Below are 24,411 nucleotides of genomic sequence, written 5' to 3' on the forward strand. Positions count from 1 at the left end.
CACGACCGGTTGTGATACATCCTGGAATCGAACCAGGGTGTCTGTATTTCATTTTTAAAACCTTTATTTAACTAACCTTTATTTAACTAACTATTAAACTGTAGTGACGCCCACGATGCAGTGCCTTAGACCGCTGCGCCACTCGTTAGCCTTATAATAGTGAAGTATGGCTTTGTTGCACCTTAAAAACAAAATGCAGTGGCCTTTTCTGTTTTTGTTCTCATTTCTGTTTCCTGTCTCTGTTACTTTATTGAGCAACAATCCAAATATATCATCTACATTTGCAGCCTCAAAACATTTGATACAAAATTACCCGACAGACACAGTTACATCATCACCACAGAATCACCCGCCTCAACTAGGCTATGCAACAGAATAGAAACAGGAAGCAATATCGACAGCCTGATTTCTTTTCATGTGGCTGTCATATTTCATTTGAACCATTAGACTTCCGTTGTTGCAATTGCCTGAAGTTAATACAGAATCGTCGTGAAAAGCCTAAAGTATAGCCTAACATCAGCTGTTGTTTTGTCTCTCTTTTCATTTTGATAAATAATTTACGTGCTTAAGATGACTTCCATCTACAAAGACAATGACCAACATTCTTTGGAGCTTGTAGAAGATCTTGGTCAAGATAACAGTCAAGAGGAGTTGGACTTTTCTTACCTGTTTTTGTACAACCCATCTGACGACTTTCGCGTGATTGAAGGTAAGAGCATCTTCCTGAAGTGCCGTCAAAGGCAATCAATCAATAACGCATGTTTAAATAGGAGTTTACAACAATTAGATGTTTATTCAGGATAACAAAAATAACCAAGGTAGCCTAATCACATAATCAGATTTTGTACACTAGCCTACTCAGAAAAGATTGAAGAGTTTAGTATATTCACATGAAAATCTGTCGCCTAAAGTAGTCCAGCGTCTCGTTGATTATGCCTGCACATCATGGTTTACCAGGAGCCCCAAACATCTAAAAAGAAAAGAAAGCTATCAGCCAATGAAGCTTTTAAGAATTGTAGTTAAAGTACTTATCTGGAGTTTGAGCATTTTCTTCGTCTCTATCTCTGTACCGTGTCTATATCTATGTAATTGTAAGCGTATATATGTAAAAAAATAAAAAATAAATAGGGACCACAATGGAAATAAGTCCCAGACCCAATAAGTCCCAGACCCAATAAGTCCCAGACCCAATATATGTTTGTTTTTTTAACTGACAGACAAATCAATCAATCGATCAATCCAACTGTGCAAGAGCATCTTCCTGACGTGCCGTAAAGAGCAATCAATAATTTATGTTTAAATTGGAGTTTACAACAATTCGATGTTTATTCGTGATTTAAAAAACAAAGGTAGCATACCATATCACATAATCATATTGTGTACACTAGCCTAGTCAGAAAAGGCTACAGTCACAAACTGAAATGTGATAGAATACATTTCAATAGCTTTGACATGCTGGTCTGTGGTCTCCACTGTTCAAATTCAATTTCTGATTTAGTTTATATTTAGGGACAGATCATAATTTACTGTAAGGGGTGGTCCAAAATGGGGGAGGGTTGTGTGATTTTGGGGGGGGGGGGGGGACAGGGGGGCTAGTGTGTTTGTCCCTAGTTTATTCGCTCTTCTGCTCATATTTTCCCTAAAAACAATGGCTTGGATCAGGTTATTGTAAGGTTAATGGCATGTCAATATTTTGATTGGACCCCCCTAATAAAGTTTAGAATAGTTTGTGAAGGTTTGGAAAGGTGCGGCTATTATTAAGCTTTAGCTACTGCAGGCCTATGATATGAAGGCAGTGAGCCCTGGCGAGCCAACTGACTCCAACAGTTGAATTTGAGGTGAGGGAAGACAGTTTCAGGTCTACCAGAGATTCTCCTATAATCGAACAATATAATGCCTATCTTTAGAAAAATATTTCTGATAGAAAATCCCAGAAAAACCAATTACCCTCTTTCTGTACATCTATGTCTGTATAGCAGACAGAGTAGACAATCAGACATAAAGAAATGCGTGGTGTGTCGTAGCATGTTACCAGCATCTCTCTCTCTCCTTCTGTCTGGGGTTAGGCCTAAACTTCTCTTCCTTTATATATTTATTCATTTATTAAAATGTTAATATCATACAGTGGACACCTAACCCTATAGGCCTATGCATGCAATGCCCCTGACAGCTGAACCGTGAGGTGGACAATTATTGTTTTAGGAAAGTAACCAAAAACAAAATAGAAAAATAGGCTATAAAGTTTTGCATATGCTACACATTGAAACACAAGCAATAGTGTTTTTTTTTGTAATTTGTTATAGGCTGTTTTTAAGGACACGTAAATGTGGCTCATTTGGGCAACGTCCCTTTTTTATTGATGGCGCTGGCTGCCCCAGGGTGGATCTGAATGCATATGGATGTACATTTTTCAAATGTTCGGTAATTTAAAATCTTCGCTGTCATGTTGTCCGCCTCCAAATTTTCCGAAAGGAAACTCTGAAATGGCATATTCTTTTTGGAAGATTTTAGAATATTCACGTGAAAATCTGTCGCCAATTGGATGGAAACCTATAGACCCCCCCAAAGACTGGCAAGTGCACTAGTTCAGTGTCTCTTTGATTATCTTGCACATCATGGTTCACAAGCAGCCCCAAATATCAGCCAAACCAGCTTGTAAGAACTGTACTTAAACTCCCCCCTCAAACTCATCTGGAGCATGTTTTCCTCTCTATCTATGTAATGTGTCTGTATCTATGTAATGTGTCTGTATCTCTGTAATGTGTCTGTATCTCTGTAATGTGTCTGTAATGTGTCTGTATCTCTGTAATGTGTCTGTATCTCTGTAATGTGTCTGTATCTCTGTAATGTGTCTGTATCTCTGTAATGTGTCTGTATCTCTGTAATGTGTCTGTATCTCTGTAATGTGTCTGTATCTCTGTAATGTGTCTGTATCTATGTAATGTGTCTGTATCTCTGTAATGTGTCTGTATCTCTGTAATGTGTCTGTATCTCTGTAATGTGTCTGTATCTCTGTAATGTGTCTGTATCTCTGTAATGTGTCTGTATCTATGTAATGTGTCTGTATCTCTGTAATGTGTCTGTATCTCTGTAATGTGTCTGTATCTATGTAATGTGTCTGTATCTCTGTAATGTGTCTGTATCTCTGTAATGTGTCTGTATCTCTGTAATGTGTCTGTATCTCTGTAATGTGTCTGTATCTATGTAATGTGTCTGTAATGTGTCTGTATCTCTGTAATGTGTCTGTATCTATGTAATGTGTCTGTATCTCTGTAATGTGTCTGTATTTCTGTAATGTGTCTGTAATGTGTCTGTATCTATGTAATGTGTCTGTATCTATGTAAAGTGTCTGTATCTCTGTAATGTGTCTGTATCTATGTAATGTGTCTGTATCTCTGTAATGTGTCTGTATCTATGTAATGTGTCTGTATCTCTGTAATGTGTCTGTATCTCTGTAATGTGTCTGCATCTCTGGAATGTGTCTATATCTCTGTAATGTGTCTGTAATGTGTCTGTATCTCTGTAATGTGTCTGTATCTATGTAATGTGTCTGTAATGTGTCTGTATCTCTGTAATGTGTCTGTAATGTGTCTGTATCTATATAACGTGTCTGTATCTATGTAATGTGTCTGTAATGTGTCTGTATCTCTGTAATGTGTCTGTATCTCTGTAATGTGTCTGTATCTCTGTAATGTGTCTGTATCTCTGTAATGTGTCTGTATCTCTGTAATGTGTCTGTATCTATGTAATGTGTCTGTAATGTGTCTGTATCTCTGTAATGTGTCTGTATCTATGTAATGTGTCTGTATCTCTGTAATGTGTCTGTATTTCTGTAATGTGTCTGTAATGTGTCTGTATCTATGTAATGTGTCTGTATCTCTTTAATGTGTCTGTATGTATGTAATGTGTCTGTATCTCTGTAATGTGTCTGTATCTCTGTAATGTGTCTGTATCTATGTAATGTGTCTGTATCTATGTAATGTGTCTGTATCTCTGTAATGTGTCTGTATCTATGTAATATGTCTGTATCTCTGTAATGTGTCTGTATCTATGTAATGTGTCTGTATCTCTGTAATGTGTCTGTATCTATGTAATGTGTCTGTATCTCTGTAATGTGTCTGTATCTATGTAATGTGTCTGTATCTCTGTAATGTGTCTGTATCTCTGTAATGTGTCTGCATCTCTGGAATGTGTCTATATCTCTGTAATGTGTCTGTAATGTGTCTGTATCTCTGTAATGTGTCTGTATCTATGTAATGTGTCTGTAATGTGTCTGTATCTCTGTAATGTGTCTGTAATGTGTCTGTATCTATATAACGTGTCTGTATCTATGTAATGTGTCTGTATCTCTGTAATGTGTCTGTATTTCTGTAATGTGTCTGTAATGTGTCTGTATCTATGTAATGTGTCTGTATCTATGTAAAGTGTCTGTATCTCTGTAATGTGTCTGTATCCATGTAATGTGTCTGTATCTCTGTAATGTGTCTGTATCTCTGTAATGTGTCTGTATCCATGTAATGTGTCTGTATCTCTGTAATGTGTCTGTATCTCTGTAATGTGTCTGTATCTATGTAATGTGTCTGTATCTATGTAAAGTGTCTGTATCTATGTAATGTGTCTGTATCTCTGTAATGTGTCTGTATCTCTGTAATGTGTCTGCATCTCTGGAATGTGTCTATATCTCTGTAATGTGTCTGTAATGTGTCTGTATCTCTGTAATGTGTCTGTATCTATGTAATGTGTCTGTAATGTGTCTGTATCTCTGTAATGTGTCTGTAATGTGTCTGTATCTATATAACGTGTCTGTATCTATGTAATGTGTCTGTAATGTGTCTGTATCTCTGTAATGTGTCTGTATCTCTGTAATGTGTCTGTATCTCTGTAATGTGTCTGTATCTATGTAATGTGTCTGTAATGTGTCTGTATCTCTGTAATGTGTCTGTATCTATGTAATGTGTCTGTATCTCTGTAATGTGTCTGTATTTCTGTAATGTGTCTGTAATGTGTCTGTATCTATGTAATGTGTCTGTATCTCTTTAATGTGTCTGTATGTATGTAATGTGTCTGTATCTCTGTAATGTGTCTGTATCTCTGTAATGTGTCTGTATCTATGTAATGTGTCTGTATCTATGTAATGTGTCTGTATCTCTGTAATGTGTCTGTATCTATGTAATATGTCTGTATCTCTGTAATGTGTCTGTATCTATGTAATGTGTCTGTATCTCTGTAATGTGTCTGTATCTATGTAATGTGTCTGTATCTCTGTAATGTGTCTGTATCTATGTAATGTGTCTGTATCTCTGTAATGTGTCTGTATCTCTGTAATGTGTCTGCATCTCTGGAATGTGTCTATATCTCTGTAATGTGTCTGTAATGTGTCTGTATCTGTGTAATGTGTCTGTATCTATGTAATGTGTCTGTATCTCTGTAATGTGTCTGTAATGTGTCTGTATCTATATAACGTGTCTGTATCTATGTAATGTGTCTGTATCTCTGTAATGTGTCTGTATTTCTGTAATGTGTCTGTAATGTGTCTGTATCTATGTAATGTGTCTGTATCTATGTAAAGTGTCTGTATCTCTGTAATGTGTCTGTATCCATGTAATGTGTCTGTATCTCTGTAATGTGTCTGTATCTCTGTAATGTGTCTGTATCCATGTAATGTGTCTGTATCTCTGTAATGTGTCTGTATCTCTGTAATGTGTCTGTATCTATGTAATGTGTCTGTATCTATGTAAAGTGTCTGTATCTATGTAATGTGTCTGTATCTCTGTAATGTGTCTGTATCTCTGTAATGTGTCTGCATCTCTGGAATGTGTCTATATCTCTGTAATGTGTCTGTAATGTGTCTGTATCTCTGTAATGTGTCTGTATCTATGTAATGTGTCTGTAATGTGTCTGTATCTCTGTAATGTGTCTGTAATGTGTCTGTATCTATATAACGTGTCTGTATCTATGTAATGTGTCTGTAATGTGTCTGTATCTCTGTAATGTGTCTGTATCTCTGTAATGTGTCTGTATCTCTGTAATGTGTCTGTATCTCTGTAATGTGTCTGTATCTATGTAATGTGTCTGTAATGTGTCTGTATCTCTGTAATGTGTCTGTATCTATGTAATGTGTCTGTATCTCTGTAATGTGTCTGTATTTCTGTAATGTGTCTGTAATGTGTCTGTATCTATGTAATGTGTCTGTATCTCTTTAATGTGTCTGTATGTATGTAATGTGTCTGTATCTCTGTAATGTGTCTGTATCTCTGTAATGTGTCTGTGTCTATGTAATGTGTCTGTATCTCTGTAATGTGTCTGTATCTCTGTAATGTGTCTGCATCTCTGGAATGTGTCTATATCTCTGTAATGTGTCTGTAATGTGTCTGTATCTCTGTAATGTGTCTGTATCTATGTAATGTGTCTGTAATGTGTCTGTATCTCTGTAATGTGTCTGTAATGTGTCTGTATCTATATAACGTGTCTGTATCTATGTAATGTGTCTGTAATGTGTCTGTATCTATGTAATGTGTCTGTATCTCTGTAATGTGTCTGTATCTCTGTAATGTGTCTGTAATGTATCTGTATCTATGTAATGTGTCTGTAATGTATCTGTATCTCTGTAATGTGTCTGTATCTATGTAATGTGTCTGTATCTCTGTAATGTGTCTGTAATGTGTCTGTAATGTGTCTGTAATGTATCTGTATCTCTGTAATGTGTCTGTAATGTGTCTGTAATGTGTCTGTAATGTGTCTGTATCTCTGTAATGTGTCTGTAATGTGTCTGTATCTATATAACGTGTCTGTATCTCTGTAATGTGTCTGCATCTGTGTAATATGTCTGTAATGTATCTGTATCTCTGTAATGTGTCTGTATCTATGTAATGTGTCTGTATCTCTGTAATGTGTCTGTATCTCTGTAATGTGTCTGTAATGTGTCTGTATCTATGTAATGTGTCTGTATCCCTGTAATGTGCCTGTAATGTGTCTGTATCTCTGTAATGTGTCTGTATCTCTGTAATGTGTCTGTATCTCTGTAATGTGTCTGTAATGTGTCTGTATCTATGTAATGTGTCTGTATCCCTGTAATGTGCCTGTATCTCTGTAATGTGTCTGTAATGTGTCTGTATCTATGTAATGTGTCTGTATCTCTGTAATGTGTCTGTATCTCTGTAATGTGTCTGTAATGTGTCTGTATCTATGTAATGTGTCTGTATCTCTGTAATGTGTCTGTATCTCTGTAATGTGTCTGTATCTCTGTAATGTGTCTGTAATGTGTCTGTATCTATGTAATGTGTCTGTATCCCTGTAATGTGCCTGTATCTCTGTAATGTGTCTGTAATGTGTCTGTATCTATGTAATGTGTCTGTATCTCTGTAATGTGTCTGTATCTCTGTAATGTGTCTGTAATGTGTCTGTATCTATGTAATGTGTCTGTATCTCTGTAATGTGTCTGTATCTCTGTAATGTGTCTGTAATGTGTCTGTATCTATGTAATGTGTCTGTATCTCTGTAATGTGCCTGTAATGTGTCTGTATCTATGGAATTGTATATGTATTTATGTTTAAAAAAAATAGGGACCACAATGGAAATAAGTCCCCAACTTTATTGTGGAATCCTGGTCACTTGAAAACATCTTTGTGTATATATATATATATTTTAACAGACAAATAAAATCAATTAATCGATCAATCCAAACTGTGCAGAGGCTAATCAAGGAATAGAAATAGACATCTGTTACAAAAACACCAAAAAGTTTAATAACATTCGGAGATTGTCAAACTAAGCCTGTGTTACTGGGTCAGCATACAAGGCAGGGAGGGATTGACGAGCTAAGCCTGTGTTACTGGGTCAGCATACAAGGCAGGGAGAGATTGACGAGCTAAGCCTGTGTTACTGGGTCAGCATACAAGGTAGGGAGAGATTGACGGGCTAAGCCTGTGTTACTGGGTCAGCATACAAGGTAGGGAGAGATTGACGAGCTAAGCCTGTGTTACTGGGTCAGCATACAAGGCAGGGAGGGATTGACGAGCTAAGCCTGTGTTACTGGGTCAGCATACAAGGCAGGGAGGGATTGACGAGCTAAGCCTGTGTTACTGGGTCAGCATACAAGGCAGGGAGGGATTGACGGGCTAAGCCTGTGTTACTGGGTCAGCATACAAGGCAGGGAGAGATTGACGAACTAAGCCTGTGTTACTGGGTCAGCATACAAGGTAGGGAGAGATTGACGGGCTAAGCCTGTGTTACTGGGTCAGCATACAAGGTAGGGAGAGATTGTCAAGCTAAGCCTGTGTTACTGGGTCAGCATACAAGGCAGGGAGGGATTGTCAAGCTAAGCCTGTGTTACTGGGTCAGCATACAAGGTAGGGAGAGATTGACGAGCTAAGCCTGTGTTACTGGGTCAGCATACAAGGTAGGGAGAGATTGACGAGCTAGGCCTGTGTTACTTGGTCAGCATACAAGGTAGGGAGAGATTGTCAAGCTAAGCCTGTGTTACTGGGTCAGCATACAAGGTAGGGAGAGATTGACGAGCTAGGCCTGTGTTACTTGGTCAGCATACAAGGTAGGGAGAGATTGTCAAGCTAAGCCTGTGTTACTGGGTCAGCCTACAAGGTAGGGAGGGATTGACATACAGTAGTCTATTATTGTGGTGTTGAAAATGAAAACCATGATATTGAAGTTGGTATGTTTTGTTTATTGGTTGTATGTTGCATTGGCACAGAAACCTGTTGGTGGAAAATGTGTAGCATATATTTAATAAAATTATAAATATGGCATCAAAATGTTGAAAGTCTGATACAGACACTAGCTGATCAATGTCTGCAGCCGGTTTTGATTTTAGTGTAACGAAACAGGCAGTGAGAGTGAGCTCGTCTGTGGTGGTCGGCAAACCCTCAACCTTTGGCCCGTAGGCCTACGTCGCATCGACTGTGCCACAAAAGCATACTGAAGTAGTTAAGTCGATATCCACGTTTATAAACACAGGGTCACTACAGTTACCGTTATTTGTGGTCGTAAACATTACTCTGAGTTAATTCTATGAGGGGTGAGGGTGTTCAATGTATTTTAAAGTACAAGGGGAGGGTCATGTGAAAATATTTTGGACTTTGGGATGGGGGGTACATTTTGTTTATGATACCTTGAGTTGGACCAGCCCCTCCACCAGTAAATGTTGATGTGTTTTTAACCCCTGTTGAATTATGGACTATCCAATAATAGAGGAACAGCCCACTCAGCTGTCAAACGCTTATGTTGTAAAACCCTCGACCCAGTGTAACTCTATGTCTATTTCACATGCCTGATGTTTTAAGAACAAGTTTCCTATTATTGCTGGTAATTGCCTGATGTTCATTAAAAACTACTTGGTAACAAAATCTCTAAGAACAAAAAATATAGTCACTGAAATGGCAGGTGTGAGATTAGAAGAAATCACCATTCTGATCCTGAAATGTTGCAATACATAATGCCTAAATGAGTACTCCCTTCATCCTGCCATATTCTTAGCAGACAACTCAGGGGTTCCCCCTCGCGGAGATCACAACCCCTCATCTGTGGTGAACTACCCTTGTGACGGAAGCTCCAGTAACGCCCCTACAACCTCCAGCCAGTCCTCTTACCACCATGGGCCTGTCCCTGACAGCCTGTCTGGGCCTGGGTTTAACTCACTGGATCTCCCCTCCATGCCAAGGGGTGCTCCCTCTCCCAGCCCCAGGATTGAGATCACCCCATCAGGGGACCCTCACCAGACTCATCCCCTGGACGCCAGCCCCAGAACCACGGCCCTGACTGTGCCTGGCTATGAGAACACGTCCTACCGAGAGCCCCAGAGCCCTGCCAGCAGCAACTCCTCCACGGGTTGGCTGTCTGAGGCCTATTCGCCCTGGGTCTCGCCTTGTGTATCTCCCAGTGGTGGTGGGGGCATGGTTGGCTTGACCGCCTTGGACCTCCTCCCGGGCCTCCAGGGCATCCATACGTCCTCGGCCCACTCCTCCCCTGGGACCTCCCCGCGAACCAGCATCACAGAGGAGACTTTCCTGGTGCCGCAGAGTCAGCGGTCTTCCTCGCCACACTCCCACGATTACCCCCGCTCGCGCTCCGCCTCTCCTCAGGGAAAACGCACCTACGACCAGTACAGCGGCCCCAATCTGGGGACCACCAGCCAGCAGCAGCGCTCCCGGAGCCCAAGCCCCAGCCCCTCGCCTCACCACCCCCAAGAACGACCCTTGGCCCAAGCTGACCCACAGGGCAATGCCCCTCAGCAGATGCCCAGCGTTGAAGAGGTGTTGAGCAGCCTCAACTCCAACCTCAGCTCCAGCATGTCCAGGGCAGTCCCCTCCAAGATGGTGCGGCCCAGTGTTGAGTGCTATACGTATGGAGAGAGCCAGGGGGAGCATGGGCGGAGAGGCAGAGCTGGGGCTGAGACCTTCTACATCCTCCCTACATCTTTCTGGCCGGCTTCACTAGCCCATGGAGCCTTCAGGTATAATGTGCAATGTGCTATGATAATGATGATCCCTCATAAGAATGAAAAGTAATGACAGTCACATGAATCTGTAATGACAGGTAAAGAAGTAATGACAGTCACATGAATCTGTAATGACAGGTAAAGAAGTAATGACAGTCACATGAATCTGTAATGACAGGTAAAGAAGTAATGACAGTCACATGAATCTGTAATGACAGGTAAAGAAGTAATGACAGTCACATGAATCTGTAATGGCAGGTAAAGAAGTAATGACAGTCACATGAATCTGTAATGACAGGTAAAGAAGTAATGACAGTCACATGAATCTGCAATGGCAGGTAAAGAAGTAGTATTAAGAAAACCTTAGAGGAATTTCATTTGAAATTGTGATGTAATGTACTGATGTGTATTTTGTGTGTTATGGCAGGAAATGTTAAACCCTCCCTCTTTCTCTCCCACACCCTTTCTCTCTATGTCTTACTCATCTCTCTCTATCTCTCTCTCCCTCTCTCTCTCTCTCTCTCCCACACCCTTTCTCTCTATGTCTTACTCATCTCTCTCTATCTATCTCTCTCTCCCTCTCTCTCTCGCTCATCAGTGGCATCCCTGTGCCATCTATGCCCCCTCTAGAGTGGCACTTGCCCAGTCACTCCGACCAGTATGAGCTCTGTTTGGAGCAGCAGCCTAAACAGCACCACCGGGCCCACTACGAGACAGAGGGCAGCAGGGGAGCAGTCAAAGCGGCCAGTGGAGGTCACACTGTGGTTCAGGTACTGGGTGTGGGATGGGGGACTGTGTGTTTGCTTAACCTTTGTATGTATGTATGTATGTATGTATGTATGTATGTATGTATGTATGTATGTATGTATGTATGTATGTATGTATGTATGTATGTATGTATGTATGTATGTATGTGTATGTATGTATGTATGTATGTATGTATGTATGTATGTATGTATGTATGTATGTATGTATGCATGTATGGGTGTTGACAAGTGGAATGCTTTCGACACCTTGTTGCTGACCCAAATTTGGTATACTCAGTGTACAGTGCAGCTTTTACTCCTGTGTGTATGAATGTGTCTGTGGTGGTATTTCCTTGTCATTACATCACCATGTCTGTCTCAGGTGCCCAGCAACAATATGTAAATGAACAAATATATCAGCCTGCATTATTATGACTAAACCCATTCAACCACAAAACCAGCACAGTTAAACCACCATAGGACGTTTTCATATGAAAATCGGTACGCTGGTTTAGTTTCCTGGAGCATTTGTGAGAATTACATTTTGGTTTCACATGACCTGATAATAACCGATTCGGGGTATGATTTGCGAGACGCAAATTCAACATGACATTAGCAAGGTAGCTTGTTTACAAGGGTGAAAACAGTTCCACGCGATTAACCCAATACCTGACACGCCAGTCCTGAATCCTGGAACTGCTACTGACGCAGGGTTCCAGGGTTCCTTTGTGTTTCACACACGCTACATAGAGCAGACCAGGGTTCCAGGGTTCCTTTGTGTTTCACACACGCTACATAGAGCAGACCAGGGTTCCAGGGTTCCTTTGTGTTTCACACACGCTACATAGAGCAGACCAGGGTTCCAGGGTTCCTTTGTGTTTCACACACGCTACATAGAGCGGACCAGGGTTCCAGGGTTCCTTTGTGTTTCACACACGCTACATAGAGCAGACCAGGGTTCCAGGGTTCCTTTGTGTTTCACACACGCTACATAGAGCGGACCAGGGTTCCTTTGTGTTTCACACACGCTACATAGAGCAGACCAGGGTTCCAGGGTTCCTTTGTGTTTCACACACGCTACATAGAGCGGACCTGGGTTCCAGGGTTCCTTTGTGTTTCACACACGCTACATAGAGCAGACCAGGGTTCCAGGGTTCCTTTGTGTTTCACACACGCTACATAGAGCGGACCAGGGTTCCAGGGTTCCTTTGTGTTTCACACACGCTACATAGAGCAGACCAGGGTTCCAGGGTTTCTTTGTGTTTCACACACGCTACATAGAGCAGACCAGGGTTCCAGGGTTCCTTTGTGTTTCACACACGCTACATAGAGCAGACCAGGGTTCCAGGGTTCCTTTGTGTTTCACACACGCTACATAGAGCGGACCAGGGTTCCAGGGTTCCTTTGTGTTTCACACACGCTACATAGAGCAGACCAGGGTTCCAGGGTTCCTTTGTGTTTCACACACGCTACATAGAGCGGACCAGGGTTCCTTTGTGTTTCACACACGCTACATAGAGCAGACCAGGGTTCCAGGGTTCCTTTGTGTTTCACACACGCTACATAGAGCGGACCTGGGTTCCAGGGTTCCTTTGTGTTTCACACACGCTACATAGAGCAGACCAGGGTTCCAGGGTTCCTTTGTGTTTCACACACGCTACATAGAGCGGACCTGGGTTCCAGGGTTCCTTTGTGTTTCACACACGCTACATAGAGCAGACCAGGGTTCCAGGGTTCCTTTGTGTTTCACACACGCTACATAGAGCAGACCAGGGTTCCAGGGTTCCTTTGTGTTTCACACACGCTACATAGAGCGGACCTGGGTTCCAGGGTTCCTTTGTGTTTCACACACGCTACATAGAGCAGACCAGGGTTCCAGGGTTCCTTTGTGTTTCACACACGCTACATAGAGCAGACCAGGGTTCCAGGGTTCCTTTGTGTTTCACACACGCTACATAGAGCAGACCAGGGTTCCAGGGTTCCTTTGTGTTTCACACACGCTACATAGAGCAGACCAGGGTTCCAGGGTTCCTTTGTGTTTCACACACGCTACATAGAGCGGACTAGGGTTCCAGGGTTCCTTTGTGTTTCACACACGCTACATAGAGCAGACCAGGGTACCAAACGCTCCCGGCTCTTTACCAATTAAGCCTGGGATGGAGGTTAACTTTCGAGTGTATTTTAAATGATGGAAGATCCACCCATATGAAGTATAAAGTTCAGGGACATATTGACTAAGCCATACTGGTTTTAATGTATAGTTACTAACGCAGTGAGCTGTCTTCTCATCTCAGGATGTGAAAGCCATTTCTGGGTCCAGGGCAACAGTAGTGATGCTATCCTTCTACTAACCATTAGCCACACGCTACATATGCAAATAATCATGTCGGGAGTTGGCCTTTCGTAACCTATGAAGTCATTTTCCTACATTATGTAACAGAATTCAACTGTGATATTGTTGAAGGTAGTTAACCCTTGATGTTCTCAAAGTAATTATGGACGTTCAACAGTTTTATCAGTTAATATTTTGATAAGTACATTTAGAAAAAAGGGTTCCAAGAAAAAGGGTTCTCCTATGGGGACAGCCGAAGAACCCTTTAAGGTTCTAGATAGCACCTTCTTGTTCTAAGAGTGTCAAATGAATTATGGTCCTGTGGATTACATATTAGAAGGAGGTGCACAGTTCAAAAGTAACACTTTTAGTTAGAGATATGATTATTTACTGTCATGTTTAAAAGCTGTAACATTAGTGTAGCTCTGCAGTACAGAGGACACAGTGTTGAATTCAACAGTATCAAAAAATGTTAAATGGATACACTCCAAGATCGAAGTTTGTCAGTTGTTTTTAGACCCCACATCCAATGTCATTGATTGCGTAGAGTCAGCTCTGCCTCAACCACAAATTAATGGAAAAGATAAGCAGCCAATAAGATTTGTATATTACATGGTGTTTATCTTTTCCATTCATTTGGAGTTTTGGCACATAGGTGATTCTACACAATAGATGTCTTGGGATGTGGACATATCTCAACACAAGACCACTATTGAGGTCTGAAAACGTTGGTTTTTGGAGTGTAACGTCCCCTTAAAGGTAAAACGGTTTGTTTGGTTGTATCTCTCGACAGCTTCATGGGTACAGAGGCACTGCTCCACTGGGTCTGCTGGTGTTCATCGGAACGGCTGACGAGAGGGTCCTCAAACCCCATGCCTTCTACCAGGTGCACCGCATCACTGGGAAAACGGTCACCACACCAAGCCAAGAGAGAAAGGTCCATGGCACCAAGGTCCTGGAGATCCCTCTGGAGCCCAAGAACAACATGCGAGCAGTGTAAGGAGAGCAGTCAAGTTAGAGACAGTACACACACAAGCACGCACGCACACACACACACAAACATACATATACATGCGCACACACACATATGTTTTCAGAGCTAGGGTATAAAAAAATGAATAAAACATTGTTTTACTTCCCTTGTAAAGGATTGACTGTGCTGGGATACTAAAGCTGAGAAATGCTGACATCGAGCTCAGGACAGGCGAGACAGACATGGGACGCAAAAACACCTGTGTCCGCCTTGTCTTTCGTGTCCATATTCCTCAACCAGGAGGACAGTATGTCTCTCTTCAAGTGGCCTCCCTTCCCATCGAGTGTTGTAAGTGAACTTTTGTCCCTGAAACCCAAAATTCTATTACTACTACAAATAATAATAATAAATATAGCTGCGAGCAGCAATGAACGGGGTTCACAGGATGACAGAAAGGACACAAGATCAGTTGGATATCAAAGCAAGCATGTGGGAACTATCTTCCTTTATGTGCAATCAGTGAAGGCATTTCCATGATTATCTCTCAATACCACAAGGAGGACGCAAGTGAAGCGTAGTCTAGTGCTGTAGGTTGGTTATCTTTGAATTTAAGTCATTAATGTATTGAGTTTATATATAAATATAAATATTTATAATATATATACGCTGACTGCTCAAGCGGCACAACTTCTGGTTTCTAATTTTCCTAAATAAAAGATCCACTTTTCACTACGTTCAGATCACATAATAGGGCAACACTATGTGATTATACAGATACAGTGCATTCGGAAGGTATTCAGACCCCGAATTCTAAAATTGATCCAATAATTTTTTCCTCATCAATTTACACACAATACCCCATAGTGACATCACAATAACCCATAATCACAAAGTGAAAACTGGTTTTCAGATTTTTTTGCACATTCATTAAAAATTTTAAACAGAAATTCCTTATTTACATAAGTATTTAGACCTTTTGCTATGAGCCTCGGAACTGGGCTCAGGCACATCCTGTTTCCTTTGATCATCCCACAACTTTCTTGCAGTCCACCTGTGGTAAATTCAATTGATTGGACATGATTTGGAAAGGCACACACCTGTCTACAGTATATAAGGTCCCACAGTTGACAGTGCATGTCAGAGCAAAAACCAAGCCATGAGTTCGAAGGAAATATCCAGAAAGCTCAGAGAGAGGGTTGTGTCAATGCACAGATCTGGGGAAGGCTACCAAAAACTTTCTTGAAGGTCTACAGTCGCCTCCATTATTCTTAAAAGGAAGAAGTTTGGAACCACCAAAACTGTTCCTAGAGCTCCCTGACCAAGGACCCAATGGTCACTCTGACAGAGCTCCAGAGATCCTCTGTGGAGATGGGAGAACCTTCCAAAAGGACAACCATCTCTGCAGCACTCCACCAATCAGGCCTTTATGGTAGAGTGGCCAGACAGAAGCCAGCACACACATACCAATTGATTAATGGACTGCTCAATGTATATATTTTTTCTCTTGCTTTGTTTGCTATTTTCCAAATCTCTGATAAGCTACACAGGAAATGGCTGAAAAGAGCCCATATTAATATATGTAGCCTTAGAAATAAGGTTCATGAAACCAATAACTTGCTATATTAGCCATTTCTGAGACTTAGATAATTCATTTGATGATACAGCAGTAGCAATATAACGATATACCATCTATAGAAGACACAGAAATGCTTATGGGGGAGGTGTTGCTGTATATATACAGTATATATATTCAGAGCCATATCCCTGGAATGCTTAGAGAAAATCTCATGTCAAGTGTTATTGAAGTGTTGTGGCTGCAGGTTCACTTGGCACATCTAATGCCTTTTCTTTAGGGGTGTTGCTATAGGCCACCAAGTGCTAACAGTCAGTATCTAAATAATATGTGTGAAATGCTTATTAGTGTATGTGATGTAAACAGAGAGGTCTACTTTCTTGGGGACCTGAATATTGACTGGTTTTCATCAAGCTGTCTGCTCAAGAGGAAGCTTCTTTTTGTAACCAGTGCCTGTTATCTGGTTCAGGTCATTAATCAATTAAGCAACACCTCCCCCATCAACCTACCAGGGTGTTTACAAACACTACATGAACAAGATCATCCACATGTATCAATCACATTTTTACTAATACTGTAGAACTTTGTTCTTAAGCTGTATCCGTACCCATTGGATGCAGTGATCACAGTATAGTGGCTATTTCCAGGAAAGCCAAAGTCCCAAAAGCTGGGCCTAAAATAGTGTATTGGAGATCATACAAAATATTTAGCTGTGACTATTATGTGGATGATGTTACAAATATTTTTTGGTCTGATGTGATTAATAAGGTGCATCCAGACGCTGGATATAATAATAATAATGCAAGAAAAGCATTGCAAGATTGACTGTTGTAAAGTTGGTGTGGGAGAGGTGGAAGAATTATTGTTATTGATCAATAATGACAAACCTCCTGACATTGACATCTTAGATGGAAAGCTACTGAGGATGGCAGCTGAATCTATAGCCACTCCTATCCGTCATATCTTTAATCTGAGCCTAGAGGAAAGTCTATGCTACCCAAGAGTGGTAAAGCTGCCTTTACTGGTTCTAACTGCATACCTATAAGCTTGCTGCCAGCTCTTAGCAAACTTTTGGAAAAAATTGTGTTCAACCAAATACTATGCTATTTCTCTGTAAACAAATTAACAATAGATTTTCAGCATGCTTATAGAGAAGGGCACTCAACATGTACTGCACTGACACAAATTACTGATGATTGGTTGAAGGAAATTGATAATAATAAGATTGCGGGAGCTGTACTGTTAGATTTCACTGCAGCCTTTGATATTATTGATTATAACCTGTTGTTGAAAAACTTTTCAACCTCTGCCATATCTTGGATTCAGAGCTATCTATCTAATTGAACTCAAAGGGTTTCCTTAATCTAAGCTTCTCTAATGTCAAACATGTAAAGTGTGGTCTACCACAGGGCAGCTCTCTAGGCCCTCTACTCTTTTCTATTTTTACCAATGACCTGCCACAGGCATTAAACAAAGCATGTGTGTCCATGTATGCTGATGATTCAACCATATACGCATCAGCAACCACAGTTAATGAAGTCACTGAAACTCTTAACAAAGAGTTGCAGTCTGTTTTGGAATGGGTAGCCAGTAATAAACTGGTCCTGAACATCTCTAAAAGAGCATTGTGGTTCAAATCATTCCCTAAGTTCTAGACCTCAGCTGAATCTGGTAATGACACTTATTTTACTCACAGCTTGTGCAAAACGTTGCCCTCAGAATGTGACTCATGTTCTCCTATGGTTGTTCTAATGTTCTCCTAAAGACGTTCTACTGTTGTTCCACAGCCCAGAGGTCGGCCCACGAGCTTCCCACTGTAGAGCGCCAGGACGTGGAGCGCTGCTCGGTTCTAGGGGGACAGCAGGTGATACTGACAGGACAGAACTTCACCTCTGATTCCAAGGTGGTGTTCACAGAAAAGACACCTGGTGAGGACTTTACAATCAATCAATCAATCAAATATATTTATGAAGCCCTTTTATATCAACAGTTGTACTTTACAGTAGCCTTGCCTAGACTCCTAAGAGCAAACAGAAGGGCAAAAGTAATTGTATCTAATAATGGCATACTGTACACTACCTTTAGTAATGTTCAGCATCATGGTAGTAAATTATAGAAATGGGCTAAGCCTTTAAGTCTTTTCTTCATAGAGCAGTTAGTAAGTAGCCTTGGGTTGTGTGAGCCCGGAGCATAGTGTGAGGCAGCTTGATGTACAAGTACACTCCCTGAACAGGATGCTATAGTCTATCTATAATCTATCGCAGGGCCTTACCCCAAATGTAGGTTGAATACCGGGAAACGGGTTACCGAGATATTACCGAGATTTCCCTCCCAAAACCACTCCCTATTCCCTGGATAAATAACTGCAAGCAAACTGTAAATGATAATAAATGATTTATATGAACAGCATGACGTGAATTGGAACTGTTAAATTATATGAGATGTCTAAATATGTTCTTCTCAATGCCCTTCACTCTGCTATCTGCATGATCAATGATCAACACTGGGGACAGACAGCGCATGTTTAATCTCAACATGGTCATTTTTTTTCTTGTGACGGGTAGGCCCTACATTTGCTCCAGCATTGCCTATGCTGCAGTAACATAAGGGCTGATCTAATTTACACATCTCCGTCTGGCTTTCGGGGGCCACCATATGTTTTTTAGTGTACCGTATTGTAGTTGTTTTAAATCAGTGCATACGGAAGCACTGTCTCTCTCTCTCCAACAATTCCATTCAAATTCCAGCCAATACAAGTAGACCCTTGAAACCGCAGTAAATGTACAGTAAATTACTGTGGTATTTTGGACCCAGTAATTGCATAATAACTGCAGTGTTATTCCAACACTCTAACTGCACTTACACTACAAAATTACTGCGGTAAAAAAAACACAGTGTTATTGTGGATGCAGTATTTGCAGCATACTTTAGTTACACTGCACTCCGACTGCAGTTATACTGCACTCTAACTGCAGTTATACTGCACTCTAACTGCAGTTATACTGCACTCTAACTGCAGTTATACTGCACTCTAACTGCAGTTATACTGCACTCTAACTGCAGTTATACTGCACTCTAACTGCAGTTATACTGCACTCTAACTGCAGTTATACTGCACTCTAACTGCAGTTATACTGCACTCTAACTGCAGTTATACTGCACTCTAACTGCAGTTATACTGCACTCTAACTGCAATCTCTTTTTGTAAGGGGATCATTTGTTTCATATAGATGTCCTAGCCTACCCCTTTCAGACAATACATTCATCCAGTATTAGCCATTTATCTATTGAAGGATGGGTTATTCATAAGTGTATAATCTCTGTATCTTGTGCTATACGAATTTTGACGGGAAATACTGGGTTACCTGAGAGAAAAGGGATTTACTCTCGGGATGGAACATTTGTAAAATATTCAACCCTACTCCAAATCTATCTCCTTAATGCTGAGTGCCAAGTAGAGATGCACCGGGTCGGATTCTTACGACTATCAAACTCCCACCCTTCCGATCTCAGGGCAGACACTCAAACCACAGCTCTTATTGATCATTATTAATAGTTGTCCTATTGAGAGGACAATTGCCAGAACATTATTTATTTATGAATTCATTTTTTTAACCTTTGGCTCGCTCTTTCTCTCGCAATTCTACTCTGTTGTGATCCAGAATTAATGTACTCATGTTCTGAAACCAACCTGCTCCGCTTTGACCTACTTAGATTTGTATAGATTACTGTTCTCAATGGACTGGTTTCAATGGACTCCAAGCTCTCAATCATCACCATGGCTGTATAATACAAAGATTTATTTCAGACCACCACTACTAGCCCGACATGGATATGATTATTATCGTCTAGTTTGTTTATTTGTATTCCCATCCAGTTTGCATATTGCCAAGGCAACTGTTAGCACTGGAGCCATAGTACAGGGCAGTGATATGTCTAGTTCCGTCGTAATAACATCCTGACTGCAATACAGGAAGGGAAACTAGATAATCATTTTACAGTGATGCACTACTCCCAAAAGCTTGAAGTTGAAACAGTCACAAAACAGTTATGCACTGCGCATGCTCAAAGAACACAAATCAATCAAATATGCCAGTTAGCAAACACTTTTTTCCTGTGGGAATGGAACCCATGATCTTAGCCTTGGAATGGAACCCATGATCTTAGCCAGGGAATAGAACCCATGATCTTAGCCTGGGAATAGAACCCATGATCTTAGCCTGGCAATGGAACCCATGATCTTAGCCTGGGAATGGAACCCATGATCTTAGCCTGGCCAGTGCTACGCTCTTACTGAGTCACATAGGACAGTAATTTGTTCAATTATTCATTTTCATCATTGCATCGTCATTACAGGATTATGACGCCTCTGTGCGGTGTCTTCTAACATAGAGGTGTTAGGTAACAATGTCTGGGTCTTCTAACATAGAGGTGTTAGGTAACAACATATGGGTCTTCTAACATAGAGGTGTTAGGTAACAAGGTCTGGGTCTTCTAACACAGAGGTGTTAGGTAACAACATCTGGGTCTTCTAACATAGAGGTGTTAGGTAACAAGGTCTGGGTCTTCTAACATAGAGGTGTTAGGTAACAACATCTGGGTCTTCTAACATAGAGGTGTTAGCTAACAAGGCCTGGGTGCAGAATAAAGGCACTGTTATGAGCTTGTAAACTGCTCTCTTGTTTAGCATGTGGTTTAGTGCGAGAGGATGTGGTTAGACAAACATCGATACCATCTCCAAGCAGACAGACGTTTCTATCTCACTTTACTCAAAACGTGGTCTCAAAGCAGGAGGTAAACGTTGAGATGGGAATATACTAAAACAGAGATCAATGGCAATCATTACTGATACTGCCTACGTACCAGTTTCTGAGAAGAACGTGGGGGTGGATATGGGGTTTTCATATAAATCCTCATCACCATTATAGGTTTACAGATGCTTGCTTAACATTGTGACAATTGTTTTTGTAATTGCTAAATGTGATGCTACCAACACAGACCTGTGTTTGTTGGTGAGTGTTTGTGGGATGTTAATGCTTCTATTTGACTGTAAATACACCAGCTAACTTGTTTTATATACTTATATTTTTAATAATAACAATAAATGGTATTTCTAGTTTCTAGCTGCCTTCACATACCTGCCTTCACACTCCTGCCTTCACATTCCCTCCTTCACATTCCTGCCTTCACATTCCTGCTTTCACATTCCTGCCTTCACATTCCTGCCTTCACACTCCTGCCTTCACATTCCTGCTTTCACATTCCTGCCTTCACATACCTGCCTTCACATTCCTGCCTTCGCATTCCTGCCTTCATACTCCATCCTTCACATTCTTGCCTTCACATTCCTGCCTTCATACTCCCTCCTTCACATTCCTGCCTTCACACTCCCTCCTTCACATTCCTGCCTTCACACTCCCTCCTTCACATTCCTGCCTTCACATTCCTGGCTTCACACTCCTGCCTTCACATTTCAGCCTTCACACTCCTTCCTTCACACTCCTTCCTTCACATTCCTGCCTTCACATTCCTGCCTTCACACTCCCTCCTTCACACTCCTGCCTTCACATTCCTGCCTTCACACTCCTTCCTTCACATTCCTGCCTTCACACTCCTGCCTTCACACTCCCTCCTTCACATTCATGCCTTCACATTCCTGCCTTCACACTCCCTCCTTCACATTCCTGCCTTCATATCCCTCTCTACTTATTGTATGGTTTGTTCATATCAATCTCTACTCCCCTCCTGATTAAGGTACACTGCATTGTGTTTCTTTCAGACGGGGTGCAAATCTGGGAAGCAGAAGCTACAGTAGACCGAGACAAGAGCCAGAAAGTGAGTTACCGTCCTATCACCTTTACCAACAGTACTAGCTAACTCCTACACTGTAAAAATAGAAAGTCTCAGAACACCATGACTGTGTAGTGAAACCATGAGAAGTAGTGCACCTAAGCTGAAATCTGGTGTTTGGAGGGTGTTTCAATCTAAACCCAATATAAGAGTTATGATACACTGAATGTGTTTTAACGCTGTAATATGTAACTTTCTGGGGTGACCCGACCAAATTCACATAGAAATGTGAGTTAAAGATCTATCATTCTCATTGAACGCAACTCTAAGGAACGGTAGATCTGTTCTATGTGAGCTATTTCTATGCTTCCCATTCTTAAGTTTTTGTACACCAGCTTCAAACAGCTGTAAATGCAATATTTGTGGTTATTGAAAATATATTTCACAGCAGTTTAGATGTTACAATGATTCTCTACACTATGCATTGCTTGTTTTGTCACGTAAACTGAAATTAGGCAAACAATTAGAATTTTAGCAACCAGGAAATGGCGGAGCAATTTCTGCATATTGCACCTTTAAAACAGAAATGAAGTACTCTGAAACACTCAAAGTGGTCCTTCAACCTGAATATTGGTGTTTTTAAGAGAGTGTTGTGAAAACACTTTTTGGGGTTTCAGTGCATGTAAAAGTCAGCATCAAAACACAAAAACTGTGTTTTCTCATACGATCAATGGTTTACAAATGCTACTAGTTTATAGCCTAAATATCAATATTTTTTCGTGAAATTCCACCTTTATTTGTTCAACGCTTTAATTAGACAGATTAGAAACAGGAGGGGCAGTAAAGATGGTACATTTACTCAATCAACCACAGCCACAATGTAAGAAACTATTCTCGGGTGAATTTAAATGGACCAACATATAGGCCTACTTAATCAAAATGAATGCAAGTGGTGCAGAGCCTGTGGTCTAGCGGTAACACCTTCGGCATAGACACATCACCCGTTTCCACACTGAAGACCAGGGTTAAATTCCCTGCTACAACCCTTCAGTCTGTTTCTCCCACCTATCTGTATCCCCTCTGTCATTTCATAACTGCCTCAATGAAGTGTTAAATATGTTTTCACTTTTTTCATTAATTTCAATGATTTTGTTAATTTAATTTTACCAAAATAATGTTAGAATATATCGAAATGAATATGTTGCTGTAAGGATCTGGGTGTAGCTGGTGCAGAGGAGTCAGGCGCAGGACAGCAGAGATGAGTAACAAAAGGAATTTTACTCAAAAATTCAAAATACATGAAGTAACACCAGGCCCACAAACATCACACCGAACTTACAATAAACAAACACGCACAAAAACCATGGGGAAAACAGAGGGTTAAATAATGAACGTGTAATTGGAGAATTGAAACCATGTGTGTAAAACAAAGACAAAACAAATGGAAAATGAAAAGTGGATAGGCGATGGCTAGAAGGCCAGTGACGTTGAACGCCGAACGCCGCCGAACAAGGAGAGGGACCAACTTCGGCGGAAGTCATGACAGTTGCTCAATTTCTTTCATGAGGATAACCAAAGAGACTGAGAGAGAAAATTGAGGGATTGAACTCATTGGAAGTCTTTGGTTTTAATCACCTTGCTTTTCCTATCTTGCCACATGATTGTGTGTAATAAAAAAAAAAGTTGACTTTTTGATTCTTTCAAACAATGTTGTATGCATGTTTGAAGAAAAAAAAAGTATATTAGTATGAAGCTTGTTGTGCCATGAGGTGTAATGGATCATAATGAACGCATATCAAAACCGTCAGTCAAATTGACATTATATTCTTGCAGTTCAACCTCCAGCTAGTGCTGGTTGTTTGAACACTGTACTTGACAATGCCGGCCAAAAATGTAAGCTTTAAGACACTTCATAAAAAGGGATCTAATTCTGCCCTAAATGGGACTTCAAATATCATAATGGTGTTTAGAAGCTTTTAGAGAGTGGAAACAACACCAAAATAGAAGATATCTAATTCTGTACTAAACAGGACTCGAAACACCAAAATAGTGTTTTCAATGTTTTCTGTTAGTGCTGCCAGTCCCTGGCAAGGTGTTGCACAATACTTGATTAAGTGGTGTTACAACACACCATGTAATGTTTCAGAACATCTCAGGATGATGTGTTTTTGATATGGTTTTGTCTCCTTCAAGTTGGTGGTAGCTCAGTTGCCACTAGTTGTGATGTTACAAAGCACTTCATTTTAACAGTGTACTTTTCCTTGTCAATGTTCTTCTACATGATGTCATACAGTCTCAGTATAGATATGTCCACACCGTCGCCCAGTGATACTCTCTATGACAAATGACTGATTGACGTTCATCTGCACCATATGTTATATCTAGAGCATGCTGTTTGTGGAGATCCCTCCGTATCGAGATCCCACCATTCATCACGCGGCTAAAGTCAACTTCTATGTGATCAACGGGAGGAGAAAACGCAGTCAGGCGCAGCACTTCACCTACACTCCTTTAACCGGTGAGTCCATCCTTGCTCTACCCTTACAT

General features: G+C 40.9%; 1 protein-coding gene across 4 annotated transcripts in view; it reads left to right on the top strand.

Annotated features, from left to right (window-relative positions):
• The first annotated feature begins 375 nt into the window (after nt 1-375).
• LOC115144223 (nuclear factor of activated T-cells, cytoplasmic 2) overlaps nt 376-24,411 on the top strand; it is a 33,870-nt gene continuing 9,834 nt past the window's right edge. Inside the window, exons 1-8 of one of the 4 annotated variants that reach the window (XM_065004187.1) lie at nt 376-709; nt 9,490-10,465; nt 11,049-11,220; nt 14,322-14,524; nt 14,677-14,849; nt 17,862-18,002; nt 21,854-21,909; nt 24,250-24,382. In XM_065004187.1, the coding sequence (XP_064860259.1) occupies nt 571-709; nt 9,490-10,465; nt 11,049-11,220; nt 14,322-14,524; nt 14,677-14,849; nt 17,862-18,002; nt 21,854-21,909; nt 24,250-24,382 (1,993 nt within the window). In that variant the 5' untranslated portion in view covers nt 376-570. The remainder of the gene's footprint in view (nt 710-9,489; nt 10,466-11,048; nt 11,221-14,321; nt 14,525-14,676; nt 14,850-17,861; nt 18,003-21,853; nt 21,910-24,249; nt 24,383-24,411) is intronic. The other 3 variants (XM_029685089.2, XM_029685098.2, XM_029685106.2) reach the window with 3 other exon arrangements.

Source organism: Oncorhynchus nerka, linkage group LG2 (assembly GCF_034236695.1).
Source record: "Oncorhynchus nerka isolate Pitt River linkage group LG2, Oner_Uvic_2.0, whole genome shotgun sequence".
Taxonomy (NCBI): Eukaryota; Metazoa; Chordata; class Actinopteri; order Salmoniformes; family Salmonidae; genus Oncorhynchus; species Oncorhynchus nerka.